Source organism: Hippocampus comes, unplaced genomic scaffold, assembly GCF_001891065.2.
Source record: "Hippocampus comes isolate QL1 unplaced genomic scaffold, H_comes_QL1_v1.1 scaffold94, whole genome shotgun sequence".
Lineage (NCBI taxonomy): Eukaryota > Metazoa > Chordata > Actinopteri > Syngnathiformes > Syngnathidae > Hippocampus > Hippocampus comes.
The window spans coordinates 3,286,109-3,308,410 of NW_017806059.1; the positions used below are offsets into that span (position 1 = coordinate 3,286,109).

Genomic DNA, 22,302 nt, shown 5'->3' on the forward strand with positions numbered 1-22,302 from the left:
GCATTGATCATGTTCATAAAAATATGTAGATTATTTTAACCGTAAGAAATCTTGTGTTTTTTTTCTCCCAAAAATACTCACAAATAAAATATGAAATGTCGGGTTTGCTTCGGGCTCGGGCCTGCAAATCGGGCTCGGCTGACGTCACTGCTTTCTCGATTCTCATCTTGATCGTGAGCGCTGTCTTTACCGCTTAAATCGCTGACACTTTTACCGGGGACAGGGGTCCAGGGCCGGGCTTCGTCTGTGTCGCTGGCCCCCCACGTCACTGTCGACCGGGGTCGGATTCCGTGCGTCTGGTAGCGAGCGTAGCGAGGCCACTCCCCCGCAAGCGAGCATTTGCTCTGGAGCAAATTTAATCCAGCTGCATTCACACGTGCACATTTGTTTCGGCGTAGCGTCGCAAACGAGCATTTGCTCTGGAGCAAATTTTTAAACCACCTCCCTGAGGTGGATCAAATTTGGTCCGGTATAAACTCTTTAGTGGAGCTACGCCGGAGCAAATGTACACGTGTGAATGCTCGACTGGATTTATTTCGGAGCTGCGTCGGACCAAACGTTGCCGTGTGAACGGGGCTTTATTCAGATTCAGATTCGACCAAAGTGATGGAAAGAGAAAAGTATGGAGAAGGGAAAGAACTGGAGGTCTTATGTTTATTGATTATGTGACTGCTGACAAAAGCAACAGAATTGATTCTGAAATGTTTCAGACAATATTATCTGCTCATATTCAATCAAATCCTTCAAAACTCAAAAGACGCTTCACTGTGCAGATGAACAATGGCACAAAGCATACTATGAACGCAACCAGAGTTTTTCAAGGCATAGAAGTGGAATGTTCTGCAATGGCCCAGCCAATCACCTTACCTGAATCTGATTGAACATGCATTTCACTTGCAGAAGACAAAATTAAAAGGACAATGCCCAAAGAACAAGCAGGAACTAAAGACCTGGCATCAGCAGAGATGAAATCCAGCATCTTGTTTCAGGCTGACAGATTTCAGGCTGTCCTTGATTGCAAGTGATTTGCAACAAAGTAATCAAGACTTCAGACTGTCCTTGAATGCAATGTTTGTTATTTTATTGACTGTACTTTTGGTCCCTTGAAAATATGGAGGGGATATGAAATCTGTTGTAATTCCTTCACCCTTCAACTGTTTTTGGTTGTAAATACCCTAAAATTAAAGTTACGCTGAAAGCACATCTCGATTGTTTCATTTCAAATCCATTGTGGTGTTGAACAGAGCAGGAATGCTGAAAATCGCATCAATGCCCAAATATGCTTGCTATCCGTCTGTCCGTCCATCTATCTATCTAAGAAAAAAAACCCACCTCATCTTAAAATCGTATCTGAATGAAAACGTGCCTCAGCGGAGGAATTTTCATATCTGCTTGATGTTGTCTGTGCTGCTGGTGGTAGCCGCACTGGGCACTTAAAACATGAAATAAACGTGTGGGTATGTACAACAACTGTGTCCAAGCTCAAGTGTGATATTGTTTTTCGTTTTTGAAATATGATGTGATGATTTTAGCTTTTTGGAAAAGCTAGTTTTTTCACCGGACTTTTATTTACCCTTATTCAAGGGATCATGTTTGACTTCCCTAGCAATACTCCTACTTGAGTACTATTTTGAGCTACTCTTCTCACCTCTAGTAATAACCCACACAAATGTGCTTAAGCATGAATCAGTACGGAGCAACGCAAGTAAGGACCATCAGTGGAAAGAAGAGGGAGGCTTAATCCTCCAGCACATACTGAGAGAGCTCATTGTTGTTTTAGAATTCCCTAAGTAAATAGAAAGTTTTGTATCGCACATGCTCCTTGAATTCAAATTAATTGCCATTTTCTCTTCGTTTTCCTCTCAATTACCAAACCATTGAATCCTGGATCCCAGAGTACAATCATTTTGAACTGTTCGAGGAATCTATGAGCAAAATTGTATCATGTTTAAAGTTTCATTTAATTTGGGCACATCTAAACGTTTGGGTGCGTATCCGGCACCCCCAAAGGTGCCGGCCACCTGGCCGGAGGGCTGCTGAAGTCCACAATTAGCACGTCAATGCAGGTGGGCGATCACAGGGGAGAGGGCGAAACTCGGTCACAAAAGGGGAATGAATAATTTGGGAACAGCGGTTGAACAACAAAAGACGAGTTGAGAACACCCGTCGACATTTGTCATCCGCAAAGTCTGCAACATGTTGATACAGTGTAGACCAGACAGAAAGGCGCCAATGTACCGGGGGTGCAAAGCTTAAACTCAGGTAACCAATCACTACCGAGGGGCCGGACCGGGGGTGCGGTATGCAAATGTCGGGGGCAGTGTTTTCCTTGTATGTTACATTAAAAGTCGGAATTGGCGGGAAGGGAGCTCGAGTGTGTGATCATCGGAGCAACTAAACCGTCGTTCGCTCTCAGAGATCCGCTCCCGCCGATATTGAAGACAATTTTCCTGTGAGCCGAGTCATTTCTTTAACTTTGTCCGAGAAAATCTCTGACATGAACATAATACAAGAGTCTGTTCTCATGAGAATTTAGCAGGATGGACTGTAATTGGTAGACAACAGTTTTGAGTAAGTAATTAATATATCAATTTATGAAAAACAGAGGCTCAAATATGCAAACTGCTATGAAAAAAAGATTTTTGCACCTTATCTCCATTGTGTTAATGGAGGAAGAATACTCCATATATTCTTATTTGTACATGCAAGTGGAGTTCATTCAGGTGCAGTGACACATCGCTGGAACAGCAGTCCAGATGATGTGCTTGCTTTCCGACAAAATTATCATCGACATATTATTATTTTTCTCCTTTATTAGACTATTTGCGTTTGAGAAGAAGTATTGACAAATTAATAATACATGTAGCATGATACCCTGACCTGCTCTGACCAGAAACAGCCAAGAGTTGACTTTTGGATGACAATGTCCACAGATGTGGGGCCTCATTTTTCAAGCCTGTGTAGTAGGCACACAAATGTGCATAATTCATTCATATAAATATTTCCACGTAAAGCAAGAAAGGAGATATCTTGACAAAAGGGTTGCCCTGGATAGAGTAAAATAGAACGTGAACATGACAATTCGACCAGCGGAATTCAATACAAACGGCAACAAACGTGAAGAACAGTGTCGTTTGCTGTGGAAATTAACCCTTTCATGCACCCTGTAACCTGATAACGTGATAAGCTGTCCACTGTAGTAACCGCTGCCCCTGAAAGGGTTATTGAGGACAGTCCAAGAAAAGTGCTGCTGCCTGATTTATTCCAAAACTCAATCATAAATCTCCTTATGTTCAAAGAATGACTAATCATTGTGGAGCATTATGAAAAAGATAATGTAAACCTTCGGCAATATTGTTTATTGTTAAAGATGTTAAATGAAGTTGTCCTTGATACAGAACAATCAAATCTGCATGTTCATTTAATGTGAAAATATATTCATTCATCCATTTTCTCATCTGCTTATCCTGACAAGAGTTGCAGATGTGTTGGAGCCTATCCCCGCTGTCTTTGGCAGTAGGTGGGGGACACCCTGAACTGGTTGCCAGCCAATCGCAGGGCACATAGAGACGAACAACCCTCCGCGATTTCACTCACACCGAGAGACAATTTAGAGTGTTCCATTAACGTGCCATGCATATTTTTGAAATGTAGGAGGAAACCGGAATACCTGGAGGAAACTCACTCAGGAAGGCTGGAGCTGGAATCGAACCCTGCACCTCAGCACTGTGAAGTTGACGTGCTAACTAGTCCACCATCGTGCCGCCCAACATAAGTTTAATACTTGTATATATTATACCCATATACTGTAACTTGCTTGCACTCCTCCAGTTAATTCAAGAGATAATTCATTTACATAGAAAAAAATAAATAATAAAAACATATCATGTGAAGAACAGGGGACATTGAGTCTGAGTGGACCATGTTCTGCGCCTCTGTTGTTGAGGCGTCCAATCAGTGTTGTTGGTGGACACCGGCAGTAAGGGATGCTGTCAAGCTGAACAAGGAGTCCTATTAGGCCTTTATGTCCTGTGGGACCCCAGAGGCAGCTGATGGGTACCGACTGCCTAAGCGGAACGCGGCTTCAGCGGTCGCTGATGGCAAAAACTTGGGCGTGGGAAGAGGTCGTGAGGCCACGGAAGCCGACTTCTCAGTAGGGGGGAGCAGTACACCATTAACACTGTGTACAGTGGGGATGGGGGACTGCTGACCTTGACTCCACCAACACTCCTTCCTTAGAGGAAGCAGAATCTGGGGACTCTGAGGTGGGCTCTCCTATCTCTGAGCTTTAAGTGACCGAGGTGGTTAAGAAGCTCCTCAGTGGTATAACCCTGGGAGTGTAGGAGATCCGACCGGAGTTCCTCAAGGCTCCGGATGTTGTGGGGCTGTCCTGGTTGACACACCTCTGGAACATCGCATGGTCATCGGGGAGAGTGCCTGTAGATTGGCAGAACGGGGTGGGGGTCCCTCTTTTTAAGAATCGGACCAGAGGATGTGTTCCGACTACAGAGGGATCACACTCCTCAGCTTCCTTGGTAAGGTCTATTCAGGGGTGCTGGAGAGGAGAGTCCATTGGGAAGTCGAGTCTCAGATTCAGGAGGAGCAGTGTGGTTTTCGTTCCGGCTGTGGACCAGCTCTACACCCTTAGCATTGTCCTCAAAGGTACATGGGAGCTTGCCCAACCACCCTGCTTGTGCTTGTGGACTTGGAAAAGGCATTCAACTGTGTCCCTCGGGGAATTCTGTGGGGGGTGCTTCAGGAGTATGGGTTACCGAACCCCCTCATACAGGCTGTTCGGTTCCTATACCACCGGTGTCAGAATTTGGTTCACATTGCTGGCAGTAAGTCAGAATCGTTTCCAGTCAGTGTTGGACTCCACCAAGGCTGCCCTTTGTCGCCGATTCTGTTCATAACCTTTATGGACAGAATTTCTAGGCGCGGCTGAGGTGTTGAGGTGGCTTTGTTTGGTGGCTTTAGCATTGCATGTCTGCCTTTTGCAGATGATGTAGTACTGTTGGCGCCTTCAAGCAGGGCTCTCCAGCTCTCACTGGAGCATATTGCAGCCGAGTGTGAAGTGGTTGGGATGAGAATCAGCACCTCCAAATCTGAAACAATGGTCCTCATTCGAAAAAGGGTGGAGTGCCCTCTCCAGGTCTTCGAGGAGTTTTAGTATCTTAGGGTTTTGTCACGAGTGAGGGCAGGAGGGAGCGGGAGATTGACAGGCGGATCAGAGCAGTGTCTGCTGTGATGCGGACTTTGTATCAGTTGGTGGTGGTGAAGAAGGAGCTGAGCCAAAAGGCGAAGCTCTCGATTTACCGGTTGCTCTAGGTTCCGACCCTCACCTGTGGTCATGAGCTATGGGTCGTGACCAAAAGAATGAGCTCACAGATACAAGCGGCTGAAATGAGTCTTCTCCGCAGGGTGTCAGGACTCTCCCTTAGAGATAAAATAAGAAGCTCAGTCATTCGGGAGGGGCTCAGAGTCGAGCTGATTCTCCTCCATGTCAAGAGGAGCCAGATGAGGTGGCTCGGGCATGTGATTAGGATGCCTCCTGGACGCCTCTCTGGTGAGGTGTTCCGGGCATGTCCCACCGGCAGGAGGCCCCGGAGACGACCCAGGACATTCTGGAGAGACTCTGTCGCCCAGCTGGCCTGGAAATGCCTCGGGATCCCCCGGGATGAGCTGCAACAAGTGGCTGGGGAGAGGGAAGTCTGGGCTTCCCTGCCTCAAGTTGTTGCCCCCGCGACCCAGCCCCAGATAAGAGGAAGAAACTGGATCAATTGATGGATGGTTGGAGTCTGTCTGGTTTTTCCCCTCCTCTTTGCTATTGTTTTCTTTTAACATCTAAGATAACGGGGTGCTTAACAGCGAACCGCTAGGCTTCCTGTTCTGTCTCCCCTTGTTGTTCATTGTTTTGTTTATGTTCCTCTGGACAGTTTGTAACTGGTAAAGTGAATTTCTTGTGTGTTTTTTTTACATACTTGGCCAATAAATTGGATTGTGATTATCCTCGAAAAAAAAATTAATTTATATCTCTGAAATGAAATGAAACACGACTTATCATAATGTCTGCAATTAGATTATTCATAATGTGTGTTATTTTTCATACATTTATATGAGTGGCAGACTGTTAATGTGGTGATAAATATGTGGTGATAAGGGGCAATTGAGAGTGTTTCATTAACTTGCCATTCATGTTTTTGGAATTGGGAGGAGACCGGAGTATCCTGAGAAAATACACGCATGCACGGGGAGAACATGCAATCTCCACACAGGAAGTCATAATCAAACCCCAGACCTATGCACTGTGTGGTGGATATGCAAACCAGTCTACCATGTTGTCACCCTAGTTAGGTCAAGGCACAACCAATTACTTCTATACCCAGCTATTTTGCTGCAAGCGATCATAACACCATACATTGACATGCTAATTTACACACCTCAAATTCATGGCATTTTATTTCTAGAGGTGCAAATAAGAGGTGTGTAAGTGCGCATGTGTACTGAAAATAGTCACGTGCGCTCGAATTTTGATTGCCTCAGTGCGATTCGATTTGCGTTCCAAGAATATTGCAGCCATATATGTCTGTGAATGCAGCTCAGTGCCAACATTCAAAAAGTCCAAGTCTATTTAGCAGCCACAACAAATGCTTACTAGGGTTAACTTCAGAATAAAATACAGCTAAGGTATTGATGTCCATGTACAGTATTAGCTGTGAAGCTTTAATTTTGAAGTTGGCATCGTGGCTTGTTGTATCATATGAACAGCCGTTATGGTGGCTGACTTGTCATTGCTGGGGCTCACGGAAACAGCGGCTAGACTTAAAGAGATTTTGGTCTCTTTGTAAACACATTAGCTAAACAACAATGGGACGAAGAAAGACGCTGTGGATAAGACAGCTATTGTTGTAGAAAAATATATATTTGGACAGAAAAGAGAGAAAAACATACAGATGACAGAAAAAATGTGTCCGTCCGACCTCGAGCGTCGTGTGTACTAGCTTAGCTTAGTTTAGCTGTTGTTTCGGCTAGGCTAGCTTTAGCTGGTGTCGTAGATCAAAGCTCTTTGATGTGTAACGTCCATTGCGTCAGTGCTGATTGGTTGAAGCCAAAAGACGCACCCGTGTGTACATGTCCGCGCTGACGCACGCACAGGAGAGAGCAGCGGACTATTGACTGCTGAGTCACACTTTGCTCGAATGGCGTCGCTACAAACTCGAGAGGTGGTCGCCGAATGCGGCAACATCGCCACCGATGGATGGTCATCTCAGTCTCGTTGCATCCCATCTTTGACGGTCCATCAAAAGTAGTGTGTGGTGCAAAAAAGACACCGAAGCTCTACACTTAACTGTGCTAATCAGCTAGCAGTATCATGCGTTTAAAGTCCATCCATCCATTTTCTGATCCGGTTTATCCTCCTAAGGGTCACGGGGCATGCTGGAGCCTATCTCAACCGTCTTTGGTCAGTAGGCAGGGGACACCCTGAACTGGTTGCCAGCCAAACGCAGGGACACACAGACGAACAACCATCCATGCTAACACTCAGACCTAGGGACAATGTAGAGTGTTGAAACAGCCTGCCACGTATGTTTTTGGCATGTGCGAGGAAACCGGAGTACCCAGAGAAAACCCAAGCAGGTACGGGGAGAACATGCAAACTCCACATAGGGAGGCCGGAGCCAGGATCAAACCCACAACCTCTGCACTGTGAAGTCGACGCGCTAACCACCCGACTACAATGTTAAAAGTTGTTGGTGGGCAATCAATTTTTCAAACCTGCTGTGGAATCACTGAAACTGTTGATGAGGGCCACACCACCACAGCCACCATTTATGTATTTGTTTATTTATTTAGTTAGTTAGTTATTAAAAAAGCGATGAATTGCATCACCACTTGTGTAGCACCTGGTATCACTTATAGTAAGAAAATTTAAATTGAAACCTGCTGAGAAAAAATAAAATCAGTCACATCAAAATGATGTATCTCAATATTCATTCAAAATTCGATGGTGTCCATATATATATATTTTTTTTTTTGTAGATATTTTAAAAATATGCTGACATTATGAGCACAAAACACTGCAGGGGTGTCAAACTCATTTTTGTCACAGGCCACATTGTAGTTATGGTTTCCCTTGGAGGGCCGTTATGACTGAATTTTGTGAAAGCATATTAATGTTGAACCACCTCCACATATTAGATACACAGCAAGCAACAAATAGATGGAAAACTAGTTTTGACATCAGAAGTCACGAATAATGGATTGTTTCAGACTTTAGCAAGCATCATGGAAGTTGACATGCTTGAATTGCTTACGCGAGCCACATAAAATGATGTGGTGGGCCAGATCTGGCCCCTGGGCCTTGACTTTGACACCAGTGCACGACAGCATTAACTGTTGTTCTGACAACCAAATCATTACAAGGGCTTATTCCTCTCTTCCCGCCACCGTGCAGGAAATAAGACTGCTGCAAACACGAGATTGTTGCTGACATAAGGGCTACAGTTGGTGTTGGTACAGTTAGTATTAAAAAAAAAAAAAAATTGTTGCTAGAAAGGTCACAGAAATAATCTATAACAGCGCTAATATATTTAAGCTGGTGACACAGAAACTTAAGTTGCTGCTCTTGTTTGCTTACACTGCTGACATACAGGCCCATTAAAATAAAAGCAGCGCATACTTGACGTTTTAGTTTGAGGCTACAGAGATTGTGAACAGGCCGGATGTCTCTCGTGGGCTCTACTGTGCCTTGATGTGCTGTAAATCTTGATGTTCATACATGAGGTCGGCGCACCAAAAAAATGAGCACCATCACCAACATCTGAGAACCTCACCACATTTTTTTATATACTTCCCTATTTATTTCCCGCATACTATGCATGTATCCTGTAGTGATTCCCATTTTATTTAGTAAATGCCCTGTCACCACAATGTAAAGTATCCTTGAATTTGTGTTTGAGGTCTCATGGCCATTGCGAGGATCAAACACTAGAATATGTATCCTTCAGTTACTGTATATCATTGAGACTATAACTAGTGTTGCATGTGTACTATTAAAAATATCATAGAGCAGGTTGGTGCCTGAGTGAAAATTGGCACAAAAATAGCTTTAAATCAGACATATTTAGCAAAATATCAGGTTGAGTGTTCGACCAGAAGTTGGCTTGGGACAAAACTGAAATCTACCAATTTTTCTGCCTGATGCCAGCAATATGCTGCATACATAATCGGGCAAAATATAAAATAATATGCACCAAATCTAACCTATTAACATGCTTGATATGTGGAAAGTTTATATTTATTCCTTGATTGGTTGAGCACATCGGTGTGGTTTTATCTCCTGGAGACAAGATTTTACAAAAATGTATCAGGAGCTAAACTTACAGTTGCAGAGGACAGATGACCCAAATTGAAAAAGGTGGTAGAATTCATGACTCACCATTTATTTTTGGGCTTGGTGTCCCTGGTATTAATTTGACAGTTTTTTCCTGTGACTTGGATCCAGCTGCAGAAGAAGACAAACATGTCACAAAGATGGAGTGATTCATTGCATCCAAACGTCATAGCCAGAACACATCGGTGTGGTTTTATCGCCTGGAGACAAGATTTTACAAAAAAATGTATCAGGAGCTAAACTTACAGTTGCAGTGGACAGATGACCCAAATTGAAAAAGGTGGTAGAATTCATGACTCACCATTTATTTTTGGGCTTGGTGTCCCTGGTATTAATTTGACAGTTTTTTCCTGTGACTTGGATCCAGCTGCAGAAGAAGACAAACATGTCACAAAGATGGAGTGATTCATTGCATCCAAACGTCATAGCCAGAGAAGACAAGAAAAGTAAACACACGGCCCATCTGAAACTTTTCTTTGTTGTTTCTTTTTGGAATTTGGCTCTGTTGTGACACAGTATTTGTCAAACAGGACTACTATATTATGGCAATCAAAATTAATATTTCTTTCACACTAGCACAGTATTTCACACACCAGCCGAGGCGATTTAGTACTATGTTTCAAGATTTATTTTATTGTATTTTTGTATTAATGTTACTTTATTTGGAAAATCAACTTAATAGAATACAGTGATACCTCTACTTACGAATGTCTCTTCATACGAAATTTTCAAGTTACGAAACACCTCAACAGGAAAATATTGGCTCTTGTTACAAAAGAAATTTCAAGATACAAAAGGTAAAAATATAGTATTAATAGTATTATTAACCAAATACAGAGGGGATGTGCACAATCAGGCTGGGATAATATTTTGTTAAAAGTGTTTAAGGATGCTTATGGTAACGGCTCTAACCAGAAACTCATCTCAAAAATTTACAAGGGGTTACAACAAATAAAGCAAAGTTCACTGCACATAAAACGAAAATGGGAGCGGGAAGGTAATATGGTCTTAAAGGAAGAAGTTTGGGAAAATCTCTGTGAGATACAATGGAAAACTTCAAGCTCACGTGTTTGGCGAGAGTTTTGCTGGAAAACGCTAATAAGATTTTTCGTCACCCCAGCTCAAAAGAGGCACTACACTGATTCTTCTGCATGCTGGCGGCAATGTGGGTGCCTTGAAGCAAACCATTTTCATATATTTTGGTGCTGTACATCATTGGTGCCGTTTTGGCGGGAGGTACATAAGGTTCTACAGAGTGTTTTTCAGATGGCAATCCAATTTAAATTTAAGTCATTATACTTAGGGGCCATTACATCTGACGTTTCTAATAATGTTAAATACTTATTTCAGATCCTAAGTGCCGCTAGCAGAAAAACTATTACAAGAAAGTGGTTAAAACCTGAAAAACCTATTGTTGATGAATGGATCGACATAATCTATGACATGTTTAAAATGGGAGAGGAATACCTTTGCTTTGAGAATGAAACAAGACACTTTTTTGAATAGATGGGAAAGATGGATGAAGTATATCATGCCAGTACGACCATCATTTGTTTCGAGTCGACTTCTGTGCCCCCCTTTACTCTTTCTGCTCTGTTTTATTTAAGTCTGTATTTTAGATTTCCTGTAATAGAAAGCGTAACGAGTCTGAGAAGTTTACCCCACTTCGTTTTGTTTTGTTTTTTGTCTGTTTGTTGTTTTCTTGTTTGTTTTCATTTTACTAGAGTTAAAAAAAAAGGCTATATAATTATAGTTCTTATTGGTCCTTACACGTCATGTATTGCTTACTCAGTCCTGATTATTTTAAATTGAGCTAATCTTACGCAAAATCAGATGTATAAGGACTTGTATACTTTGTTCTTTTATTGACTGTATGGAACTGTGAATTCACAATAAAAAAAGAATTGAAAAGAAAATATATCTAGTATGGGCTGCTACTCGCAGCTCTGAGTTTCCTAAATGCAACATATTTATGGCTGCTCTGCCATTGGCTACTACCAAGCATCATCCTGGCATCCCATTGGCTAAGAGGGACCTCTTGTATGTGTCTATGTGTGGCGATAGATAGATATGTATCGATCCAGCATCCTAGTCATTCGCCCCTCGGGCAATGAGACGTTCCGATAGTTTTACGTAAATGTGAAAAGTGAAAAGAAAAGTGTTCACAAGTCCGGCGATGGCCCACTATGCTGCTGTTTGCCTTGGACATTTTTGAAGGTGTGTTAAAAGCCGACAAAAGCAAACGTCCAGGCAAAAACCACTTCTGAGACAGAACGTGAACTAAAGAGGGCAAAAAACGATGAGGACACAGTTAAAAGTTAAATGACCATCATTTTTATTCTTTATTCTTTACATTATGTACAACTCTCATTTATTGTGCAATAATCTAATTGTAACATGTATTTGTTACATATTTTGATGCATTTTTGTGCTTTAGGAAATATTTATGTCTGAATTTTAGGGGGGCTTGGAACGAATTGAGGCATTTGCATGGACAACGCGTTTCTACTTACAAAATTTTCTAGTTAATAAATTTCTTCCAGAATCAATTAATTTCGTAAGTAGAGGTACATCTGTATACCACTTGCAATAAGACAGGATTTCCCCTAAAATAAAATCTGTCCAAATTAATTTTGGTTGGAACGGCCTCTTCAACCTTAGTATAATGCATCATGAGATGAAAAAAATAGTCTTTTGGGGGAACGCTTTGTTATATTGCAGATCAAAAATCTGTGTAACAAAAAGCACCTTCAAATTAGAGTACAAGAGTATACCCTCATTAATTCTAAACATATTTCTAGAAAAATGTAAATGTAATTGGCAATGCTGAATTTCATTTTGAACTAGTTTGTTATGAATGAAGGTATTCATTTAAAGGCCCTAATTAGCAAAAATCGACAATAACTGTTCGAGTGAAAATGTTTATCATTATTTTTTAAAGGAACGAATACAAAGTAAGCCCCTCAAATTTTCAGACAATTTCAAGAAACCCAAAATGAAATTTCACAAATATAGCAAATTTGTTGTGGTAAATGGCACTGAAAGATAATCACATGATTTCACCAGTATATTTCACTAGTAACAGTATTTCTGGGGAACTATGAACTGCATGGATTTGTCTGAAACTTGTAATGAGAGTACTTCCAAAAGCTTTTGTGTGCAATTATGAAGTTTGTTGTTACACAGTTAATTCTACTTGATGCGAAATATGCATTAAGTTTTAAGACACCTCCACAAGGTTCGTCTTTCAGAATATTGACAACAATGTTTAGGGAACTAGTCACAATAATTGGTTAAAAATTCTTATTTGAATTCAGGAAAGAATCATGCTAAAGTGAAAAGTGAGAATAGTCAAAGGTGTTATCTTAGGTAGATATAGTAACATTTAGAGATGATATTAGGGTTAGTTGTAGTCGTTTATGCCACAAACTTGTGGTTTAAGCATTAAGCTCGGTTTCATCAAGTCCATCCATCGCCAGGGCTTTGTGGGTTCCAATGATCCAAAAATTTAAGTTGTCGGCGGTTTTATGACCTTGGTCGGGTCACTCAGGGCAAACAGGTCCTAGGCAAAGGACCAGACAAAGCTCGGATCAAATGATCCCTGAATTTAAAAATAAACAAATAAATAAATAAATAAAATAAAAATAGTCCTTGCCCAGACGTGGTCATCGCCCTCCCCTCCAACCCCCTGCAGCCAGGCCTGGAGGTTGGGTTTGATGGCGAGCACCTGGTGGCCAGGCCCGCACCAAGGGGGCCCAGTGGTGTTCAGGCCGAAATGGAAACATGGGAGGGGCCAAAGTGGTCAGGTGCAGAGTGAGCTGTGCGGCAGAAGAAAATGGGGACATTGGCAGTCTGATCCCTGGCTACTGAAGCTAGCTTCAGGGACGTGGACTGTCACCACTCTGGCAGGGAAAATCTCAAGCTGGTGTATGAGGTTGACATGTTCTAAGATATAATCAGACTCACCTCCACACACAACTTGAGCTCTGGTACCAATCTTCTTGAAAGAGAGTGGACTCACTACCACTCTTTCCATGGTGAGAGGCACCAAGCATAAATGGGCGTACTTATTGCCCCCCAGCTCAGTGCCTGTATAGGGCTTTAACAACGGTGAACAAGAGGGTAGCCTCCCTCAGCCTTCGGGTTTGGGTGTTTCGGGGGGGGTGGTCCTGACTGTTGTTTGTGTCTATGTATCAAACAGCAGTACAGAGTACCCACCCTCTTGGAGTCCCTGGAGTGGGTGCTGGAGAACACATGTGGGCAATGACAGACCTGGAAGGGTGTGCTTCGGAGCCACAACCTACCAGATTTTAAACTGAGTGGTGATTTGTTATTGCACTTCTGTGTTTGTCACGGATTGTTCATTACAAACACCATGTTTAAGTGAAAAGTTGTGAAGGTGGGCACTTCGTACCCGGACAGCCTCGGCTGCAAATGATCAAACTTGTGGACATCTCATCCAACTTGGGACTGTATGTCTTACACACTTGTGTGATGAGAAATGTGGAGCTCTGCATTGATTACCACCAGGTAGTGTGTTTGCTCAGATAGTGAGGGAAGTTACCACATTGGCCTAGCAGACCCAAACATTTTGTGAGGGTCTGCTGGGAACATCTGGTCGAAGAAGTTTCAACTCCCACCTCCAGCAGGACTTTGAAAACATCTGGGGACATTGAGTCAGAGTGGACCGGTTTCCGCACCACCATTGTTGTGGTAACCCACTGGTGTGGGTAAAGTGATCATTGCCTGTTATGACAGCAATCCCACGAACCTGTTGGTGGATATCAGCGGTAAGGGATTTCATCAGGCTTAGGAATGAGTCCGATGAGGCCTTTTTGAATAGTGCAACTCCGGAGCCATCTGATGGTTATTGACAGGCCAAGCGGAATGCAGCTTTAGTGATAGCCGAGACAAAAACTCAGTCATGAGAGGAGTTTGCTGAGGTCAGGGAGAACCAATTCCAGATGGCATTGTTCTTATGTATGAAGAGTTCACACTTCTCTTTTGACAATTAGGCATAACAAGAATATCATGAAAAAAACTGATACTGAATGTAAACACTCATCGCTGATAAATGTAAATTTGCTCTGGATGGCTTTCTCTACTTCCATCTACTCAGTGGCATCAACTCAATCATCTGGCAGTGCACATCTCTGCAGGCAACTTACCTCTGCACACGGGCACCTTGCCAGTCCAGCTGCCATCAGAGCGGCAGAAGCGGTGCTCTGAACCCCCAGAAAGAAAGTATCCTGGCTGACAGGTGTATACTAGGGTGTAACCATAGGAGGCCAGGTCCAGGCCCACCACATCAGAGTTGGCTGGGCTTTGGGGCTGTTTGCATGTGTGAGCTGGAGAGTGGGTAGATGAAAAAAAAAATCAGGGCATGCACACAGACCCTGTGATACATATATACAAATGGAGCTGGCGACACACATAAACTGGTGGATAATTCGGAGATCATTAGGCGAGAAAGGGTGGTACTTGGGGTAGGCTTATGTGAATCTTGCTTAAAAGAGAATTCCAAACATTTTGGCATTTAACTGAGCCCAGTGAGCTATTTAGAAAATGGCATGTTAATAATTTAAAACTCAAGAATTTAATTACTGGACAAATTGCGTGTGAAGGCTGAGAAGCTGAATTAAAATTTAAGGAATGATTTGACATGTTTTTTAATGATGTGGAATAATATTAAATGACATAGAATGGGACAAAAACAACAACAAAATAAAAAACCTTAAATCCTGTTTTATTTTTGGAATTAAAAACGTTGAGAACAGTTTAAAGTTGTAATGGTCTTTCATCGGTCAAAAAAATATTTTCAGTTTTGAATATTTTATGGGTATTTTAATGGGTAAAATGTGATGTATGTCGGAATTGTTCACATTGGTAGGGGTAAGCAGAACTGTATAAATTTGGAACGGTTTGAATCGGTCACAAATTGGAGACATTCGAAGAGAAAAACAAAAAATCAAACAAAATATTTTGTGGGTATTTTAATCATAAAAATTTTGTATATCTGGTAAGTGGGAATTTTCAGAATGTTGAAAAGCCTGACCAAGGTTAGCAGAATAAGTTGAATATTTTGAATTTCACACTGGAACAATATAAATGTCAAATGTTGAATTTGCCAGTGGAAATGAATGGTGAATTTTGGTCGAAAACCTTGTGAAGAAATAGAATTTTGGTGTAAGAAAAAATAGTAGCCCTGAATAACATGAAATTTGGGAGTTTAAATTTGGCACAGATTAAAATGGTAAAAAAAATGTCAACAGTAGAACAGAAAAACACAAACATTTTAATTTAATTAAATTTTGCTTGTGGATATCTTCATGGAGAAAATGTTGAATATTTGGTAAGTGGGAATTTGGGGAATCAGTAGCCATAAGATGAACAATTTAAAGTTGGAACAGTTTGAATCAGTCAAAAATTGTACAAATTAAAGGAGAACCCCCCCCCCCCCAAAAAAAAAATCATAAATTTTGAATACTTTGTAGGAATTTTAATGGTGGTAAGTGGGAGTTTTTGATATTTTGATAATACTTTCCAAAATGAACCGAATGAGCTAAATGTTTTGAATTACAAATTGGAATGATGTAAATGTCAAATGTTAAATGTGCATTTAGGAATGAATGGGGAAATTTTGCATGAACATTTTTTTTTTGAATGAGAAAAATGGAAGCTCTGATGGCGTGAAATTTTGGAATATATTTAAGTTGAAATGGTGAGAATCGGAGTAGCACGTCAAAAAAGTGTGAGGAAGAAAATATGATAACAGTAATAAAGTTCAGATGGAGAATAAGAGATGGATGAATCCCTCAGCCTTCACCCAATCATTAATATCTTTCATAAGACAGATTTGGCCTTTGGCCTTTAAGAAGCAGTGCTAAAAAAAAAAACTCATAAAAACGAGGCTGAAAGTAATTTGAATGCTGTTGGATGTTGACTTTACAAGTGAAATGTAGTTTTACTTTTACAACATGGCTGGAAATGTTGTGAGCATGCTTCATTGACGTCATCATAAATGCAGACCTGTCCCCAGACCTCAACCTTAAGTCGAGCAAATGAATTGCTACTATTGCACCTGACAGACACTTTCCTCCATATTTCTGAGGCTACCGTCAGTTCTCTTGAGCGGTGCTCTTTGCGACAACAGCTGGTCAGTACAACCACAGTCAGCATTTACACTGCAAATTCATAGACCCCACCTTGAGTGCATTGATGCCCCAGCTGTACTGGATGTGGCAAAGTGAAGTGATTTGTGAAGAGGCCTCATTCACTTGCTCCTTGGAGGTGTATCATCAAGGCAGAACTAAATAGACTCATAACAAACCATTGCTCTAGATTGTATTATGTATGTCTGAATCAATTTTTTGAATATGATTTTATGGCTAGTGTGATGGCCATATCCAGTATGGTGGACAAGCTGATATAAAACTAGGAAATAAAAAGAAAGAAATGAAAAGAATATTGATCTTCATTATAGATGTCCCATGGGTGAGTGGTTCCCATGGTTACTTTTATGATATGGGTTCAAATGGCTCTTCAGTTGCTCACTCCAACGTAATTGCCTTACTGTGATTGCACCATGGACAGTTTTCAACGCATAATGTAGACAAGCAGAATGTCAGCTAGTCTCCAAAAAATTGCTATCAATTGCCATCAAATTTATGTTAGCATCTTGACTTAGAGCTCACTTCCAACTCTGAGTGCCCCCCGCACCCCCAAAAAAATCATCCATAAAATCAAAAATATTGGTGCAATCATTCTGATATTTTGACGGGTTGATGTAGGCATAAGTCGAGATGCCCACGTACATTTTTGTGAAGATTGATTACAGCAAGCTTATTTACGCTCATATTAAGTGCTTCAGACCTTGCCGTGTGTCAATTTACTGCCGTGTCCTCGGCAAATTAATTCAGCTCTCAAATTTCACTTAACAGTTTGGCTTAATTTGCCTAAGAACAGGTAGTAGCGGTTAACAGTTTGGCTTAATTTGCCTAAGAACAGGTAGATGCACATTTCAAGTGAAATGTGATTTTGTTTACCTTACCTCGATGGCAGCATTTGGCACATTAAATGCTTGTTTATATTGCACCAAAACCTACACTATCTGGAAGGAACTATATTTGTTCCTTAGCAGTGTTTCCACTATCTGATTTCTTTTTTTTTTTCATATAATTGATTACTGTATCGACTATTCCATAGATCAACTGAATACTGTAATTGAATACAGTTTTATTTGGCATCTAAGTGTATTATAAAACAATTTTACACATAACATACTGTATCACATGAGAAGCATTGATGTACTCGCAAAAATTTTTGAAATTGATTCATTTATTGGTTTTGTCATTGTTTCCACAGTTAAAGCAGATGTTTGCTAATGTCTTACCTTGATGAAACACAACAGTCAGCTTTCAATGAAGCATAAGAGGGTTTGGACTATTTTAAGTTAAACAATGGTTCTTTACTCAATTATTAAGAAGATTGGCGATTAATTTGATAATCGATTAGTTGTGACACCTATACTCATCAGTCATGGAGCTCTGCGATATTGGGCTCTCAGTTTGGTTATAATGAAGTCACGGTCTTGCAACATGTAAGACACACAATGGTTTTCAGATGGCTTCTGCATGAGCAGAAAAGTACCTACCGGTCACTCCATTCATCTTTAACAATTTTGTTTTATGAATCAACTTGACAAACTTTGGACCAGCCGTGCCATGTTGTGTCTTCAATACCGTGAAAAAAATGATCGTGTGACGATGTATGGTCCACCGCTTTAAGATAACCATTATGTAGGAATTGGGCCTGTTTTAAAAACAACAACAACAAAATCGCTAGACCAGATTGGCCAGGGGTAGACCAATGGATTGGGAGTTGTCCCAAATTTCCCAATTGCCATGCTGTCCCTGAATCAACAATGTCAATGCAGATGGGAACTGATGAAGACAAGAACACTAAAATGGACAAGAGAACAAGCAGAAAGAGTCTGTATCCAGCTGGCAGATGAATGTGACAGAGACGCCCGGTGATTTATTCGTATCACTTCAAGCAAGCAGATACATACTAAGATGAAAAGCCTGGATAGCCTGATGGATGAATAATTAAATAACTCCCGTTCTTCAAACCAGCCCCTCCCCTACTGTCTGAGCACAAGTCTTTGGAAGCCATTTAGAATGACAAACTGTCAAGACATGTCCAGGGTACTTACAGAGTTTTCAGAATATGAACAGTGAAGACACTTACAGGGCATATGTCAAAACTCCCCCCAAAAAGCCAAGTTCATCTTATGCATTGCAACTTTTGAGGTTACACAAGGGCTCACTAGAGCAGTTCACTGTTACTGGCCGAAATACAGATGGTGGGGGGGAGTGTTAGAGTGTTGGAAAGAGAGTGAAGAGCAGTAGACGTTGCCTGCAGACTTTGGTGAAGGAACATCACCATTGGAAATAGACACACAATGAATAATGAATTAAGGATAATAATAAAATAAAAAATACTATTTTGGCTTGCTTGAAAGATGAACAAAGATTCGTAAGAGGTGCTATAGAGTCATCTCTCACAGTAATATTGGATACTTTTTGTATCAAAAAAATAGTGTCTTTTGCGCACTTTAAAGTAAAGTACTCACACCTGCTAAAATCAGGCTCCAGTATATGTATGACTGATATAAATGTGACAATGCTACCTAAAGTGTGCTGGAATAGATGTGACTGTGTCAGACCTTAGAGGGCCCAAGTAGATCAATTTAGCATGAATTGACGCATGTGAAAAAACATCCATCCAACCATCAATTTTCTATACCGCTTGTCGTCATTGGGTTTACAGCTGAGGTGGAAACTATGCCAGCTGACTTCGGACAACAGGCGGTGAACACAATGGACTGTTTGCCAGCAGGATAGGCTCCAGCACCCCCGCGACCCTTGTGAGGATAAAGTGGATCGGAAAATGGATGGATGGATGGATGGATGGATGGATGGATGGATGGATAATTTAATTCCGAGCTTGGTGATCGGAAGAGGCATCCACTCCCATTGCTGCGCCCACAAGGATTGTCTCGTTAAACGGCCGGTCGTTGACGAACTTCTTTGAAGTTGGCCGTGCTTTCCCTGTGTTCTGCCCCGTCATTTACCATCCTCCTAAATCCAATAAGGACTTTTTCTTGCAGAAATCAGGCAGATATGATCGTATCCTCCTCACGCGGGATTTTAATATTCGTTTGTGTTGTCCTCTACGACCACTAGTAAATGACTTTTTAAGACATAGTGACTCTTATAATTTTGTGCAATATGTCAACAGCCCGCCACATGAAAAAGGACATACTTTAGAGTCTAAAGTATATAACTGTGATCTGATCAGAAATCCCATTTTCCAAGACTTCCAGGTTTGACACCGGTAGACCATAAGCAAGAACTAGCTCTAAAGTTTAGACCTAGTTTAGACTAGGTCTAAACTTTAGAGCTAGTTCTTGTGGACGAGGTCTAAACTTTAGACCTAGTTCTTGCTCATGGTCTACCGGTGTCAAACTTGGAAGTCTTGGAAAATGGGATTTCTGATCAGATCACAGTTTTATTTGATGTTGTTTTATCGCATGCTGCTGTTAAATCTGCAACCGCCGAATTTTTAACCCTCTCACAGCTCGTCAACCCTCTGATGCCTTCAATAATGCTTGCCATCGTCTAACACAGAGGAATTTCCCTCTTGGTTCAACACATCCTGCCGTGCTCTATTGGATCCGGTGGCTCCTTTATAAATTGTGCTGTCAAAACCTCGACCTGAGCCGTGGTTTAACGATGGAACTCGGGCAGCTAAGCAGGGGTGTCGTGAAGCCGAACGTAAGTGGAAAGAAGTTGCAGGTACGCTTTGCAAATCTGGAAAGACTGCTGGCAAAACTATCAGATCACAGTTAAGAGGCCAAATGAGAATGTTTATCAAACTTAATTCAGGTTAACCGTCACAACCCACGTGTACTATTTAAAACTATTGATTCTGTACTGAAACCCCCTCAGCCTACTTGCTCAGAATCTTCACCTGAAATGTGCAACATATTCCTTCAGTTTTTCATTGACAAGGTTTCTAAAGCTTGGACTCTTGTTTCAAACACTACATTTGATCCCTCTGTCCCATGTTCTGTGTTCAACTGTGTTAAATTCTTCTGAAGCTGTGTCCTTGACGTTTATAGAGGGTGTGGTTGTCCAGACTAAGCCCTGTGGCTCCCCTTGTGACTCTCTTCCTCCGCATTTCTTTAAGGAGGTTTTACTGAGTATTGGTACATCGGTCTTGGCCATTACCAACAGCAGTCTCTCTCTCTTGTATAGTTCCCCAACAGTTTAAACATGCTGTGATGCAACCCTTGATCAAGACATTCGATATTATTCCCCAAAACATTTTGCATTGTTGAAATGATCACAGTAAATAGATGTTGCACTCTGACTGATTTCCATTGCGTTAATTGCATTGCATTTTCTCTTTGGCTAGCAGGGCAAGATTCATTCAGCATTCACTGTCGAATCCATTTAAATTTCTTCATGAAAAGAGCATTTAATTCATCGAGATAGCTATTTCTTAAACACCTATTATTTTAGTTCTCACTGGATCTTTGGATCCACCTTATCGAATGTACAGGGTAGGCTTGAAAAGAAAAACCCAACTATTAATACAAACAAATATTACATCAACAGTTTACATTTATTTGCAAAAAAAAAAAAAAAGAACTTTCAATTGCTAAACAGCTTCTATATAGTTTGATACTTCATTGCACACTTCTGTAATAGTGTAGTCTAATTTGGAGTGAGGGTCCTTACATGAAACTGTATTTTTTCCAGAAGGACAGTTAACTCCAAAAGAGGAGGTGAACTAGTCTGGAATATTATTGAAAAGAACTTAATCAATACTCAGGTAGCAGGATGGTCCATATTTTAAGGTCTCTTCCTTGTGAATGAATATATTTATTTTATTTCTCCTTTCTCTTCTCCATTTAGGCTGCAACAATGATTGGATGAGGACAGATGAAAATCTATCAACATTTTCAAGTCACCACAGGTGATGGATGAGAGCCAGATAGCTGCTACTAACACAGGAAGTAAGGAAATTGAAATGCATCGAAGGCATTTGCCTCTGAATGATAAGTGGGTCGGGTGTCAGACAATTTCAGGTGGTTCCCATACATTTTCACAAAATTACAATTAAAGTTAAAGAGAGTTGTCATGACATTGATACTTTGATTTCACAGACCCGGTTCTGAGTAACCCATTGACTCCGGATTTAACAGACATAAAATGTTGTCCAGTCCACTCAAATTGCCCCTTTGTACGGGAGCTGTCATAATCTGTTGCCGCCATTGGCCACAGTGCCAGTAAAGGGTATTGTGGTGCAATCAGCAGACAGAGACTGGTCGAAGAATTTTCGGGTTCTACCGCTGATGTCACAGATATGTAGTAAACTACAGCAGGATCACATGTGGCGGCCTATGTTGACTGGGGCGACTTTCCCGTCAAAGGTAATTGAATGTATGGACATTAGCTCAGCATCGCCATATGCACGCAGGAGTGTGTCCTGTCTACCTATTCATATCAATGGCTGTTATTCACCGGAACGAGTTGTCATAATGTATTACAGTAATCCAGTTTAATGGGGACCAGAAACTGTTTTTTAAATTGGATAACAATATAATGAAGGGTTGCGCTATGACATTCATCTTTTCTTATTATTAGTTGAAATTGGTTAACGTTTCTTTTTATATCAGACAGTGGTCTTTTTTTTTTTTAATACTTTTACCTAGCTGACAGTTTCGGCTGTCACTGCTTCCTTGTGACGTGTCTAAAAACAGCTAACCGGGTTGGCAAACCTTCAAAGGTACACAGACCGGGTATAGGGTGCCCCCCCCCCCCCCCCCCCCCCCCCCC

At 41.3% G+C, this 22,302-nt stretch overlaps 1 protein-coding gene across 1 annotated transcript in view; it reads right to left on the reverse strand.

Moving 5' to 3' along the window:
• Positions 1 to 22,302, reverse strand: part of LOC109529648 (CUB and sushi domain-containing protein 3-like) — a 447,797-nt gene that overhangs the window by 16,393 nt on the left and 409,102 nt on the right. The window contains exons 64-65 of the mRNA XM_019893029.1: positions 14,563 to 14,742; positions 9,696 to 9,761 (exon numbers count right to left, since the gene is read on the reverse strand). Of these exons, the coding sequence (XP_019748588.1) occupies positions 9,696 to 9,761; positions 14,563 to 14,742 (246 nt within the window). The remainder of the gene's footprint in view (positions 1 to 9,695; positions 9,762 to 14,562; positions 14,743 to 22,302) is intronic.